The 15919-nt window shown below is 48.7% G+C and overlaps 1 protein-coding gene across 1 annotated transcript in view; it reads left to right on the plus strand.

Moving 5' to 3' along the window:
* The window catches only part of LOC119957724 (latent-transforming growth factor beta-binding protein 1-like), a 182732-nt gene that overhangs the window by 156896 nt on the left and 9917 nt on the right, over positions 1 to 15919 (plus strand). The window contains exons 24-25 of the mRNA XM_038785804.1: positions 10017 to 10145; positions 14954 to 15097. Of these exons, the coding sequence (XP_038641732.1) occupies positions 10017 to 10145; positions 14954 to 15097 (273 nt within the window). The remainder of the gene's footprint in view (positions 1 to 10016; positions 10146 to 14953; positions 15098 to 15919) is intronic.

A 15919-nucleotide genomic window follows, 5' to 3' on the forward strand; every position in this document is an offset into this window, starting at 1 on the left:
CTGTGCCACCGTGTCGCCCTGGCTCCCTGACGCTGTGAGGCAGCAGTGCTAACCACTGTGCCACCGTACCGCCCTGGCTCCCTGGCGCTGTGAGGCAGCAGTGCTAACCACTGTGCCACCGTGTCGCCCTATTAATTTTCCTGTTTTTCTGGAAAGTTTTCCGAAGCTCTGTTCACTCACCAGCAATAAAGCATAAGCTGCATTTGGCGGCAGATCCCTGTGCCACTCCTTGATCTGTCTATCCTCAAAAACAAATGTTTGAGCCACAATCTGAATTTCCTTAGGAATTAGTTTTTCTTCTGACTTTGTATTAATGTTGCCGTACCCATTAATTACAGTTACATTTGTTTTTCAATTCTGTTGTACAGAACAAGGCCCTTGTCATCTCGGACACCAAGTGCAATGTCTGGTTATTACCACAGGATGGCAGTAATGCAGCAGGAATCTGATCATTCTGATTCTCAGCAGCATTTCACTGACCAGAGATTGTTGTACAATTCGATTCCTGATCGGGAAATCTCTCTCTGGGTACAGTTCCATCGGAGTCTCCTGAATAACCAGTGACTATGCACGGTTATGTGATAACCCATCACTCATTATATCACTATAACCCTGTAGGGTTCATGGAGTCCAAGTTCCCATGGTAACGGCTGAAACCCGTCCAGCTCAGACTTTCAAATACTGTCCCAGACCCGGGCTGGGAGTTCCCGTTCTTCCGGACTGGAAGTTCCCATTATTCCAGGGATGGGAATTCCCATTAGTCCCAGACTGGGAGTTCCTGTTATTCCCGGACTGTGAATTTCCGCTAGTCCCGGACTGGGAGTTGCCGTTATTCCTGTCAAGTTCCCGTTAGTCCCGGGCTGGGAATTCCTGTTAGTCCCGGGCTGGGAGTTCCTGTTAGTCCCGGGCTGGGAGTTCCCATTAGTCCCGGGCTGGGAGTTCCCATTAGTCCCGGGCTGGGAGTTCCTGTTAGTCCCGGGCTGGGAATTCCTGTTAGTCCCGGGCTGGGAATTCCCGTTATTCCCGGGCTGGGAGTTTCCGTTACTCCTGGGCTGGGAATTCCAGTAAGTCCCGGGCTGGGAGGTTCCGTTAGTCCCGGACTAGGAGTTTCCGTTCATCCCGGACTGGGAGTTCCCGTTAGTCCCGGGCTGGGAGTTTCCGTTCATCCCGGACTGGGAGTTCCCGTTATTCCCGGGCTGGGAGTTCCCGTTAGTCCCGGACTGGGAGTTCCCGTTAGTCCCGGACTAGGAGTTCCCGTTAGTCCTGGAGTGGGAGTTCCCGTTATTCCCGGTCTGGGAATTTCCGCTAGTCCCAGGCTGGGAATTCCCGTTAGTCCCGGGCTGGGAGTTACCGTTAGTCCCGGACTGGGAGTTCCCGTTAGTCCCGGACTGGGAGTTCCCGTTAGTCCCGGACTGGGAGTTCCCGTTAGTCCCGGACTGGGAGTTCCCGTTAGTCCCGGGCTGGGAGTTCCCGCTAGTCCCGGACTGGGAGTTTCCGTTAGTCCCGGGCTGGGAGTTCCCGTTAGTCCCGGGCTGGGAATTCCCATTAGTCCCGGACTGGGAGTTTGCGTTAGTCCCGGACTGGGAGTTCCCGTTAGTCCCAGGCTGGGAGTTCCCGTTAGTCCCTGGCTGGGAGTTCTCATTATTCCCGGACTGGGAGTTTCCGTTACTCCCGGACTGGGAGTTCCCGTTAGTCCCAGACTGGGAGTTTCCGTTAGTCCCGGACTGGGAGTTCCCGTTAGTCCCGGGCTGGGAGTTTCCGTTAGTCCCGGGCTGGGAATTCCCGTTAGTCCCGGGCTAGGAATTCCAGTTAGTCCCGGGCTGGGAGTTCCCGCTAGTCCCGGACTGGGAGTTTCCGTTAGTCCCGGGCTGGGAGTTCCCGTTAGTCCCGGGCTGGGAATTCCCATTAGTCCCGGACTGGGAGTTTGCGTTAGTCCCGGACTGGGAGTTCCCGTTAGTCCCAGGCTGGGAGTTCCCGTTAGTCCCTGGCTGGGAGTTCTCATTATTCCCGGACTGGGAGTTTCCGTTACTCCCGGACTGGGAGTTCCCGTTAGTCCCAGACTGGGAGTTTCCGTTAGTCCCGGACTGGGAGTTCCCGTTAGTCCCGGGCTGGGAGTTTCCGTTAGTCCCGGGCTGGGAATTCCCGTTAGTCCCGGGCTAGGAATTCCCGTTAGTCCCGGACTGGGAGTTTCCGTTAGACCCGGACTGGGTGTTCCCAGTACACCAATATAAAGTTTGTGGGAATGTCATTGAGGGTGACGACTGATAGAAGATCATCTCCTGGCTACCTGTGGAGCTCAGACATTCGGCATCATTAAAGCAAACTTACCCAATACCCCGGACTCAAAAACGTTTACTGAGCTGCTGCACTTAGTGATGAACCGCTACCCCGGAGACCTTCAGTTATTCTCCAGAGCTGCATGTTTAATACAGCCGGCAGACTCACTGGAAACCTGTAACAGAATCCTGAGCTGGCTCAGGAAACTGGCTGAGTGATGTGAGTGTGGGCTATCCCTGCCGGAGATGCTACGGTTTGTGGGATAAACAACATCGCAACTAAGAGAAAACCGCTTGTAGAAGCTGCCCTTGATCTTAATGTTCTGTCCCTGGCCAATGCTGGGAAAGGGGCCCAGGAACTCCCAAGGTTCAATGGACACCAATGTGCTCAGTGTTGGACATTCCCTGTATCGGAAAACCGGGCTCCCTGTAGACAGCACCTCCACACCCCAGCCACCACCTGTTCACTACTCGTCCATCAAACACGTGGTCATTGGCCGACAGCAGTGGAACTCCAGTTAGAGAAGCTTCCCCAGAGGAAATGGGAGGGCAGTCACAAGAGTGCTGTACCTGCATCCGAAGGATATGCCCGAGCACTGCCAGGATCATCACTGTGCGTACCGCCCAGGCCAGAAGCCAGAGCCACCTCAGGCCCAAACAAATCCAGCAGCCCGAACAGGACAAACTAGTGCAGTTGAACTGCATCACCTTCCACAAAGTTGTCCCTATCAAAATTAAACTCCGGGTCAACGGTCACCTCTTGTAAGTGAACACGGGAGCCGTTGTCTCCATTCTGGGGGACAGATCATCGGGTGCACCCGAGCCGGTATCACGGCCCTCTGCCTACACAGGAGAGCCTCTCTGAATTGTAGTCACCACCATGATCTTGGTTAACAGTCTAAAGGAATGGACGTACATCGGATCTCCTCCACTATAGAGAAACTCTGACACTCGATTTGCACTCGTGGACACCAGAGGATTCTAGGCGTTTGTGACGTCCAATGGGATGAAGCACATTTGGACTGCCGACTACTTCACACCTTCTAATTTGCCGAGCAGGTGGCTCGAACATTTCAAAACGTTATTAAAAGCAGACCGCTGGCTCGCTTGACACCAAACTGGCTCAGACCCTTTTCAACTTCAGGACCATGCCACATGATGGGGTTTGCACCAGTGGACAGGCCTCCAAACCCGACCTAACAGAGATGGGAAAGTGGAGTCAAAACAAAAGAGTCAGAAAATAAATTATGATTATAAGACTTTCAAGTTGGGAGACACAACCTGTCTTTACAATTTCGGAGACTGGTCCCATTGGATCCGAGGAGTACAGGAAGAAGTCTAACAACAGCAGGTTGAAGTCTAACAGGTTTGTTTCGAATCACCAGATTTCAGAGTCTGCTTCCTCAGGTGAGTGAAGAGGTGGGTTCCAGAAACATATATATAGACAAAGTCAAAGATGCCAGACAATGTTTGGAATGTGAGTCTCAGCAGGTAATTATGTCTTTACAGGTCCAGACAGAGCAACTGGAGAGAGGGATAATCACAGGTTAAAGAGTGTTAATTGTCTCCAGCCAGGACAGTTGGTAGGATTTTACAAGCCCAGGCCAGATGGTGGGGGGTGAATGTAATGCGACATGAATCCAAGGTCCCGGTTGACGCCGTACTCGTGTGCGAAGTGATCATTAAGAAGACTGGCTCCATGTTATACAAGGTCAAGACAGGGAGAGGACAGTACAAAAACACATTGACCACCTCCGGAACAAGGAACTCTCACTAACTTGATAGAGTTTTTCGAGGAGGTCACAAAGATGATTGATGCAGGTAGGGAAGTGGATGTTGTCTATATGGACTTCAGTAAGGCCTTTGAAAAGGTCCTGCATGGCAGACTGGTACAAAAGGTCAAGTCACACGGGATCAGGGGTGAGCTGGCAAGATGGATAAAGAACTAGCTAGATCATAGAAGGCAGAGAGTAGCAATGGAAGGGTGCTTTTCTGATTGGAGGGCTGTGACTAGTGGTGTTCCGCAGGGATCAGTGCTGGGACCTTCGTAGTAAATATAAATGATTTGGAGGAAATGTAACTGGTCTGATTAGTAAGTTTGCGGACGACACAAAGGTTGGTGGAATTGCGGATAGCGATGAGGACTGTCAGAGTATACAGCAGGATTTTGATCGTTTGGAGACTTGGGCGGAGAGATGGCAGGTACAGTTTAATCCGGAAAAATGTGAGGTAATGCATTTTGGAAGGTCTGATACATCTAGGGAATATACAGTGAATGGTAGAACCCTCAAGAGTATTGACAGTTAGAGAGATCTAGGTGTACAGGTCCACATGTCACTGAAAGGGGCAACACAGGTGGAGAAGGTAGTCAAGAAGGCATACGGCATGCTTGCCTTCATTGGCCGGGGCATTGAGTATAAAAATTGACAAGTCATGTTGCAGCTATATAAAACCTTAGTTAGGCCACAGTTGGAGTATAGTGTTCAATTCTGGTCGCCACACTACCAGAAGGATGTGGAGGCTTTAGAGAGGGTACAGAAGAGATTTATCAGGATGTTGCCTGGTATGGAGGGCATTAGATACGATGAGCAGTTGAATAAACTCAGTTTGTTTTCACTGGAACACAGGAGGTTGAGGGGCGACCAGATAGAGGTCTACAAAATTATGAGGGGCACAGACAGAGTGGATAGTCAGAGGCTTTTTCCCAGGATAGAGGGGTCAATTACTAGGGGGCACAGGTTTAAGGTGCGAGGGGCAAGGTTTAGAGGAGATGTACGGGGCAAGTTTTTTACACAGAGGGTAGTGGGTGCCTGGAACTCGCTGCCGGAGGAGGTGGTGGAAGCAGGGACGATAGTGACGTTTAAGGGTCATCTTGACAAATACATGAATAGGATGGAAATAGAGGGAGACGGACCCCGCAAGTGCAGAAGGTTTTAGTTCAGACGGGCAGCATGGTCGGCACAGGCTTGGAGGGCCGAAGGGCCTGTTCCTGTGCTGTACTTTTCTTTGTTCTTTGTTCTTTAGTACTCACAGGTCGGGAGAATCCTCAACGTCTTTGGAACCTACCACCAGGCAAGAGACTAATCCAATGGTGCAGCCAAGAGTCATCCCCAGGAGGATGAAAACAGAGTCTCCGACATGGAGACTGAGGTGATGGACCTGCAGTCGGAAATCGAGGTTGGGGCAGAACCCCCATCAGTGGCCCTTTGGTGCTCAGCAATCCAGCGACATTTCCCCATCCACTTTACGCCCCCAAATCCAACTCCACTGACGATGGAGTCAAGGACGTTTGAGAAGGGGCAAAGAGGGTTTTATGGTCGTGGGAGCATGGGGGAGGGTCTGGATACTGGGATTCTGTCCAGTTCCAGTGAGTAGATTTCAACCTCAATATAAAGTGAATCTGTACAGTTACACAGTGAGTGTTCCTCACCCTGAATAAACAGTGACTCTGTACAGTTACAGTGAGTGATCCTCACCCTGAATAAACAGTGACTCTGTACAGTTACACAGTGAGTGATCCTCACCCTGAATAAACAATAACTCTGTACAGTTACACAGTGAGTGATCCTCACCCTGAATAAACAGTGACTCTGTACAGTTACACAGTGAGTGATCCTCACCCTGAATAAACAGTGACTCTGTACAGTTACACAGTGAGTGATCCTCACCCTGAATAAACAGTGACTCTGCACAGTTACACAGTGAGTGATCCTCACCCTGCTGAATAAACAGTCACTCTGTACAGTTACACAGTGAGTGATCCTCACCCTGAATAAACAGTGACTCTGTACAGTTACACAGTGAGTGATCCTCACCCTGCTGAATAAACAGTCACTCTGTACAGTTACACAGTGAGTGACCCTCACCCTGCTGAATAAACAGTGACTCTGTACAGTTACACAGTGAGTGACCCTCACCCTGCTGAATAGTGACTCTGTACAGTTACACAGTGAGTGTTCCTCACCCTGAATAAACAGTGACTCTGTACAGTTACACAGTGAGTGATCCTCACCCTGCTGAATAAACCGTCACTCTGTACAGTTACACAGTGAGTGATCCTCACCCTGCTGAATAAACAGTGACTCTGTACAGTTACACAGTGAGTGTTCCTCACCCTGAATAAACAGTGACTCTGTACAGTTACACAGTGAGTGATCCTCACCCTGCTGAATAAACAGTGACTCTGTACAGTTACACAGTGAGTGTTCCTCACCCTGAATAAACAGTGACTCTGTACAGTTACACAGTGAGAGACCCTCACCCTGCTGAATAAACAGTGACTCTGTACAGTTACACAGTGAGTGACCCTCACCCTGAATAAACAGTGACTCTGTACAGGTACACAGTGAGTGATCCACACCCTGCTGAATAAACAGTGACTCTGTACAGTTACACAGAGAGTGACCCACACCCTGTTGAATAAACAGTGACTCTGTACAGTTACACAGCGAGTGATCCTCACACTGAATAAACAGTGACTCTGTACAGTTACACAGTGAGTGATCCACACCCGGCTGAATAAACGGTGATCCTGTACAGTTACAGTGATTGATCCTCACCCTGCTGAATAAACAGTGACTCTGTACAGTTACACAGTGAGTGATCCTCACCCTGAATAAACAGTGACTCTGTACAGTTACACAGTGAGTGATCCTCACCCTGAATAGACAGTCACTCTGTACAGTTACAGTGAGTGATCCTCACCCTGCTGAATAAACAGCGACTCTGTACAGTTACACAGTGATTGACCCACGCCCTGCTGAATAAACATTGACTCTGTACAGTTACACAGTGAGTGATCCTCACCCTGAATAAACAGTGACTCTGTACAGTTACAGTGATTGATCCTCACCCTGCTGAATAAACAGTGACTCTGTACAGTTACACAGTGAGTGATCCTCACCCTGAATAAACAGTGACTGTGTACAGTTGCACAGTGAGTGTTCCTCACCCTGCTGAATAAGCAATGACTCTGTACAGTTACACAGTGAGTGATCCTCACCCTGAATAAACAGTGACTCTGTACAGTTACACAGTGATTCATCCTCACCCTGAATAAACAGTGACTCTGTACAGTTACACAGTGAGTGATCCTCACCCTGCTGAATAAACAATGACTCTGTACAGTTACACAGTGAGTGGTCCTCACCCTGAATAAACAGTGAATCTGCACAGTTACACAGTGAGTGATCCTCACCCTGAATAAACAGTGACTCTGTACAGTTACACAGTGAGTGATCCTCACCCTGCTGAATAAACAGTGACTCTGTACAGTTACACAGTGAGTGGTCCTCACCCTGAATAAACAGTGAATCTGCACAGTTACACAGTGAGTGATCCTCACCCTGAATAAACAATGACTCTGTACAGTTACACAGTGAGTGACCCTCACCCTGCTGAATAAACAGTGACTCTGCACAGTTATACAGTGAGTGACCCTCACCCTGCTGAATAAACAGTGACTCTGTACAGTTACAGTGGGTGATCCTCACCCTGAATAAACAGTGAATCTGTACAGTTACACAGTGAGTGACCCTCACCCTGCTGAATAAACAGTGTCTCTGTACAGTTACACAGTGAGTGATCTTCACCCTGAATAAACAATGACTCTGTACAGTTACACAGTGAGTGATCCTCACCCTGCTGAATAAACAGTGACTCTGTACAGTTAATGAGTGAGTGACCCTCACCCTGAATAAACAGTGTCTCTGTACAGTTACAGTGTTGATTCTCACCCTGAATAAACAGTGTCTCTGTACAGTTACAGTGTTGATTCTCACCCTGAATAAACAGTGTCTCTGTACAGTTACAGTGGGTGATCCTCACCCTGAATAAACAGTGACTCTGTACAGTTACACAGTGAGTGACCCTCACCCTGAATAAACAGTGACTCTGTACAGTTACACAGTGAGTGATCATCACACTGCCGAATAAACAGTGACTCTGTACAGTTACACAGTGAGTGATCATCACACTGCTGAATAAACAGTGACTCTGTACAGTTACACAGTGAGTGATCCTCACTCTGAATAAACAGTGACTCTGTACAGTTACACAGTGAGTGACCCTCACCCTGAATAAACAGTGACTCTGTACAGTTACACAGTGAGTGACCCTCACCCTGAATAAACAGTGACTCTGTACAGTTACACAGTGAGTGATCATCACACTGCTGAATAAACAGTGACTCTGTACAGTTACACAGTGAGTGATCCTCACCCTGAATAAACAGTGACTCTGTACAGTTACACAGTGAGTGATCATCACACTGCCGAATAAACAGTGACTCTTACAGTTACACAGTGAGTGGTCCTCACCCTGAATAAACAGTGAATCTGCACAGTTACACAGTGAGTGATCCTCACCCTGAATAAACAATGACTCTGTACAGTTACACAGTGAGTGACCCTCACCCTGAATAAACAGTGATTCTGTACAGTTACACAGTGAGTGACCCTCACCCTGCTGAATAAACAGTGACTCTGCACAGTTATACAGTGAGTGACCCTCACCCTGCTGAATAAACAGTGACTCTGTACAGTTACAGTGGGTGATCCTCACCCTGAATAAACAGTGAATCTGTACAGTTACACAGTGAGTGACCCTCACCCTGCTGAATAAACAGTGTCTCTGTACAGTTACACAGTGAGTGATCTTCACCCTGAATAAACAATGACTCTGTACAGTTACACAGTGAGTGATCCTCACCCTGCTGAATAAACAGTCACTCTGTACAGTTACACAGTGAGTGACCCTCACCCTGAATAAACAGTGTCTCTGTACAGTTACAGTGTTGATTCTCACCCTGAATAAACAGTGACTCTGTACAGTTACACAGTGAGTGATCATCACACTGCTGAATAAACAGTGACTCTGTATAGTTACACAGTGAGTGATCCTCACCCTGCTGAATAAACAGTCACTCTGTACAGTTACACAGTGAGTGATCCTCACCCTGCTGAATAAACAGTGACTCTGTATAGTTACACAGTGAGTGTTCCTCACCCTGAATAAACAGTGACTCTGTACAGTTACACAGTGAGTGATCCTCACCCTGCTGAATAAACATTGACTCTGTACAGTTACACAGTGAGTGACCCTCACCCTGAATAAACAGTGACTCTGTACAGTTACACAGTGAGTGACCCTCACCCTGAATAAACAGTGACTCTGTACAGTTACACAGTGAGTGATCCTCACCCTGAATAAACAGTGACTCTGTACAGTTACACAGTGAGTGATCCTCACCCTGCTGAATAAACAGTGACTCTGCACAGTTATACAGTGAGTGACCCTCACCCTGCTGAATAAACAGTGACTCTGTACAGTTACACAGTGAGTGTTCCTCACCCTGAATAAACAGTGACTGTACAGTTACACAGTGAGTGATCCTCACCCTGAATAAACAGTGACTCTGTACAGTTACACAGTGAGTGATCATCACACTGCCGAATAAACAGTGACTCTGTACAGTTACACAGTGAGTGTTCCTCACCCTGAATAAACAGTGACTCTGTACAGTTACACAGTGAGTGATCATCACACTGCCGAATAAACAGTGACTCTGTACAGTTACACAGTGAGTGATCCTCACCCTGAATAAACAGTGACTCTGTACAGTTACACAGTGGTCCTTGCCCTGCTGAATAAACAATGACACAGTGGGTGACCGTTAATGCTGCTGTTGTAAAAGTAAAAGTGCTGCTGTTTTCTCTAATTATTGGTTTATTTTTCTTACAGATGCTGATGAATGTTCTCTGTTTGGTTCTGAGTTGTGTAGAAATGGTGTTTGTGTTAACACTGTTCCTGGCTATGCCTGTTATTGTCCAACTGGCTATTATTACCATTCCATCCGTCTGGAATGTATCGGTGAGTGGGGTATTCGGCAGAAAGCCGAATAGTATTTGTGCGAGTGGGCTGGAGATGATGGTTTGTGGAGACAGGGACAGTCAGACAGTGGGAGGGGTAGACGCAGACTGACCAGCATCAGCCCTGTGGGCTCAAACCCTGATAACCTGGACTGATTTGGCCTCCTTAGGATAAGTTGCTGTTTGCCCTCAATGGGGGGTGGGGTGCAGGGAATGGGGGAATTACTGACCTGACCACGCAGACCATCCAGAGAGGGCAACCAGGGGCAGAAGGGTGGCACAGTGGTTAACACTGTTGCCTCAGCTCCAGGTTTGATTCCCGACTTGGGTGACTGTCCGTGCGGAGTCTGCACGTCCTCCCTGTGTCTGCGTGGGTTTCCTCCGGGTGCTCTGGTTTCCTCCCACAGTCCAAAGATGTGCAGGTTAGGTGGATCGTCCATGCTAAATTTCCCTAAGCATTAAAAAAGGTTAAATGGAGGTTACTGGATTACAGGGATAGGATAGAGATGTTCACTTGAGTAGGGTGCTCTTTCTAAGGGCTGGTGCACTCGATGGGCTGAATGGCCTCCTTCTGCACTGTAAATTCTATGATAACATTATGGGTGGCACGGTGTCACAGTGGTTAGCACTGCTGCCTCATAGCACCAGGGACCCGGGTTTGATTCCGGCTTCGGGTGACTGTGCGGAGTCTGCACGTTCTCCCCGTGTGTGCGTGGGTTTCCTCCGGGTGCTCCGGTTTCCTCCCACAGTCCAAAAATGTGCAGGTTAGGTGGATTGGGCATGATCAATATGTGGGGTTACGGGGATATAGAACAGAGAACAGTACAGCACAGAACAGGCCCTTCGGCCCTCGATGTTGTGCCGAGCTTGTCTGAAACCAAGATCAAGCTATCCCACTCCCTGTCATTGTGGTGTGCTCCATGTGCCTATCCAATAACCGCTTGAAAGTTCCTAAAGTGTCCGACTCCACTATCACAGCAGGCAGTCCATTCCACACCCTAACCACACTCTGAGTAAAGAACCTACCTCCGACACCCCTCCTATATCTCCCACCCTAAACCTTATAGTTATGCCCCCTTGTAACAGCTACATCCACCCGAGGAAATAGCCTCTGAACGTCCACTCTATCTATCCCCCTCATCATCTTATAAACCTCTCATCCTCCTCCGCTCCAAAGAGAAAAGCCCGAGCTCCCTCAACCTTTCCTCATAAGACCTATCCTCCAATCCAGGCAGCATCCTGGTAAATCTCCTTTGCACCCTTCCCAATGCTTCCACATCCTTCCTATAGCGAGATGACCAGAACTGCACACAATACTCCAAATGTGGTCTCACCAGGGTCCTGTACAGTTGCAGCATAACCCCGCGGCTCTTAAACTCAAGCCCTCTGTTAATAAACGCTAACACACTGTAAGCCTTCTTCACAGCTCTATCCACTTGAGTGGCAACCTTCAGAGATCTGTGGACATGAACCCCAAGATCTCTCTGTTCCTCCACATTCCTCAGAACCCTGCCGTTGACCCTGTAATCCGCATTCAAATGTGTCCGACCAAAATGAATCACCTCGCACTTATCAGGGTTAAACCCCACCTGCCAATTATCGGCCCAGCTCTGCATCCTGTCAATGTCTCTATGCAGCCTACAACAGCCCTTCACCTCATCCTCTACTCTACCAATCTTGGTGTCATCAGCAAATTTACTGACCCACCCTTCAGCCCCCTCCTCCAAGTCATTGATAAAAATCACAAATAGCAGAGGACCCAGCACTGATCCCTGTGGTACACCGCTGGTAACTGGTCTCCAGTCTGACAATTTCCCATCCACCACCACCCTCTGTCTTCTATGTGATAGCCAGTTACTTATCCAATTGGCCAAATTTCCCTCTGTCCCACACCTCCTTACTTTCTTCATGAGCCGACCATGGGGATCCTTATCAAACGCCTTACTAAAATCCATGTATACAACATCAACTGCTCTACCATCATCTACACACTTAGTTACCTCCTCAAAGAATTCAATCAAATTTGTGAGGCAAGACTTACCCTTCACAAATCCGTGTTGACTATTCCACTTCATGGGCCGAAGGGCCTGTTCTGTGCTGTATTCCTCTATATCTCTATATCCCGGATTAAGCTGCATCTTTCCAAATGGTCATTAATCCTATCCTCAGGACCTTTTCCATTAACTTACCGACCACCGAAGTAAGACTAACTGGCCGATAATTACCAGGGTCATTCTTATTCCTTTCTTGAACAGAGGAACAACATTTGCCACTCTCCAGTTTCTGGTACTATCCCCGTGGACAGTGAGAACCCAAAGATCAAAGTCAAAGGCTCTGCAATCTCATCCCTTTCCTCCCAAAGAATCCTAGGATATATCCCATCCGGCCCAGGGGACTTGCCGACCCTAAAGTTTTTCAAAATTGCTAATACATCCTTCCTCAGAACATCTACTTCCTCCAGCCTACTGTCCTGTATCACACACTCATCCTCAAAAACATGGCCCCTCTCCTTGGTGAACACTGAAGAAAAGTATTCATTCAACTCCTCTCCTATCTCTTCTGACTCCATGCACAAGTTCCCACTACTGTCCTTGACCGGCCCTACCTCACCCTGGTTATCCTTTTATTTCTCACATAATAGTAAAAAGCCTTGGGGTTTTCCTTGATCCGACCTGCCAAGGACTTCTCATGCCCCCTCCTAGCTTTCCTAAGCCTTTTTTCAGCTCATTCCTTGCTACCTTGTCACCCTCAAGCGACTGAACAGAACCTTGTTTTCTCATCCTTACATACTCTTCCTTTTTCCTCTTGACAAGACATTCAACCTCTTTTGTGAACCATGGTTCCCTCAGTCGGCCATTTCCTCCCTGCCTGACAGGGACATACCTATCAAGGACACGCAGTATTTGTTCCTTGAACAAGCTCCACTTTTCATTTGTGCCTTTCCCTGACAGTTTCTGTTCCCATCTTATGCTCGCTAATTCTTACCCCTCCCCCAATTATAAACCTTGCGCTGCCATATGGCCCTATCCATCTCCATTGCAGTATTGAAAGACACCGAATTGTGTTTATTATCTCCAAAGTGCTCTCCCACAAACAAATCTAACACTTGGCCCGGTTCATTACCCAATACCAAATCCAATGTTGCCTACCTCTTGTCGGCCTATCCACATATTGTGCCAGGAAACCCTCCTGCACACTGTACAAAAACTGCCCCATCCGAACTGTTCGACCTATAGAGGTTCCAATCAATATTTGGAAAGTTAAAGTCACCCATGACAACTACCCTGAGACCTCCACACCTATCCATAATCTGTTTTGCAATTTCTTCCTCCACATCTCTATTACTATTTGAGGGTCTATAGAAAACTCCTAACAATGTGACCGCTCCTTTCCTATTTCTAACTTCAGCCCATATTACCTCAGTGGGCAGATCCCCCTCGAACAGCCATTTCTGCAGCCATTAAACTATCCTTGATTAACAATGCTACTCCTCCACCTCTTTTACCACCTTCCCTACTCTTACTGAAACATCTATACCCCGGAACTTCCAACAACCATTCCTGTCCCTGTTCTAACCATGTCTCTGCAATGGCCACAACATCGTAGTCCCAAGTACCAATTCACGCTCCAAGCTATGGGGTGGAGTGGACCTGGGCAGGGTGTACTTTCGAAGGGTCGGTGGAGACTCGATGATCCGAATGGTTTCCTGCACTGTCAAGATTCTATGGAAATCACATTTCCCAACCTTGCTCCCAGTTCTCTAAATCCCACTCTCCAATCTCCTGAATTTTGGGGTACAGTTTGTAGCTCAGTCATTCAGTTTGGGAGTCAATGAGGGATTATCGGAACATAGGAAATTGGAGAGTGAGTCGGCCAATCAGTCCTTTGAGCCCATTCAACCATCCAATGAGGTGATGGCTGATCGCTGACCAGGGAGGCGGGAATTACTGACCTGACCATGCAGAATTGTCAGTTAAGCTGCAGCATTCTGCGTTTCCCCCTGACCTCCTCTTGGTGTCCAGTAGATGCCGGGTATTATTTGGTCAGATGGGCTCCCTGTGGGGTCAGGCCACTGCGATAGCTACACTCGGTTAATCCCAGAGCTGAAGGGGTTGGATTACGAGGAGTGGTTGAGTAGACTAGGACTGTACTCGTTGGAATTTAGAAGGATGAGGGGGGATCTTATAGAAACATTTAAAATTATGAAGGGAATAGATAGGATAGATGCGGGCAGGTTGTTTCCACTGGCGGGTGAAAGCAGAACTAGGGGGCATAGCCTCAAAATAAGGGGAAGTAGATTTAGGACTGAGTTTAGGAGGAACTTCTTCACCCAAAGGGTTGTGAATCTATGGAATTCCTTGTCCAGTGAAGCAGTTGAGGCTCCTTCATTAAATGTTTTTAAGGTAAAGATAGATAGTTTTTTGAAGAATAAAGGGATTAAGGGTTATGGTGTTCGGGCCGGAAAGTGGAGCTGAGTCTACAAAATATCAGCCATGATCTCATTGAATGGCGGAGCAGGCTTGAGGGGCCAGATGGCCTACTCCTGCTCCTAGTTCTTATGTTTCACTATGATAATACCGGAATCCGGTTTTGCCTGGAGTTGATGGGACCGAGTGAAAGCTGAGGATTCAGTCAGTTAACCAATCGGCCAAGTTATGAGTATTACTGTGGGCCAATTGGTTGGCAGTCACTGTACTGGATTCTGTTGTCCCACACGTTGTTCACATTACTGAGCTCGTGAGGGGTTAGGGTTCAGGGTTCAGGGCTCAGGGCTCCAGCATTCACAGTTCCTCTCTCTTACCCTAACAGATAATAACGAGTGTGAGGATGAAGCTGCCTGTGATAATGGTGATTGTGTAAACACTGTGGGGTCTTATTACTGTTCATGTCGCCCTCCCCTGATCCTCGATGTGACTCTTCGGCGATGTATCTCCAACAGCAGCGAGCGATTTGGTAAGTTGGAGGTGGTGGAGGCAGAGGGTTTGATGGGGGATTCGGTGCGGGGGGGGTCGAGGGAACTAGAACTCAGAGACCACTCCATACAGCAACTCTTTCTAATGTTGCCCCAAGGTCTCAGTGTGACAGTGGTTAGCACTGCTGCCTCACAGCCCCAGGGACCCGGGTCTGCACAGTGGTTAGCATTGCTGCCTCACAGCCCCAGGGACCCGGGTCTGCACAGTGGTTAGCATTGCTGCCTCTCAGCTCCAGGGACCCGGGTCTGCACAGTGGTTAGCACTGCTGCCTCACAGCCCCAGGGACCCGGGTCTGCACAGTGGTTAGCATTGCTGCCTCTCAGCTCCAGGGACCCGGGTCTGCACAGTGGTTAGCATTGCTGCCTCTCAGCTCCAGGGACCCGGGTCTGCACAGTGGTTAGCACTGCTGCCTCTCAGCTCCAGGGACCCGGGTCTGCACAGTGGTTAGCACTGCCATCTCACAGCTCCAGGGTCCCAGGTTCAATCCCGCCCTCGGGTGACTGTGTAGAGTCGGCGTGGGTTTCCTCCGGGTGCTTCGGTTTCCTCTCACAGTCCAAAGATGTGCAGGTTAGGTCGATTGGCCATGCTAAATTGCCCCTTAGTGTCCAAAAGGTTAGGTGGGTTGCTGGGTTCCGGGGATAGGGTGGGGGAGTGGCTTAGGTAGGTTGCTCTTTCCAAGGGTCAGTGCACATTTGATGGGCCAAATGGCCTCCTTCTACACTGTAGGACTCTATGATGCTCCCAGGTCCTATTGCCCAGAGAAGCGGCAGATTTTCCTGATTCACTGCCCACTCACCCTTCC

This window comes from Scyliorhinus canicula, chromosome 27, assembly GCF_902713615.1.
Source record: "Scyliorhinus canicula chromosome 27, sScyCan1.1, whole genome shotgun sequence".
NCBI lineage: Eukaryota > Metazoa > Chordata > Chondrichthyes > Carcharhiniformes > Scyliorhinidae > Scyliorhinus > Scyliorhinus canicula.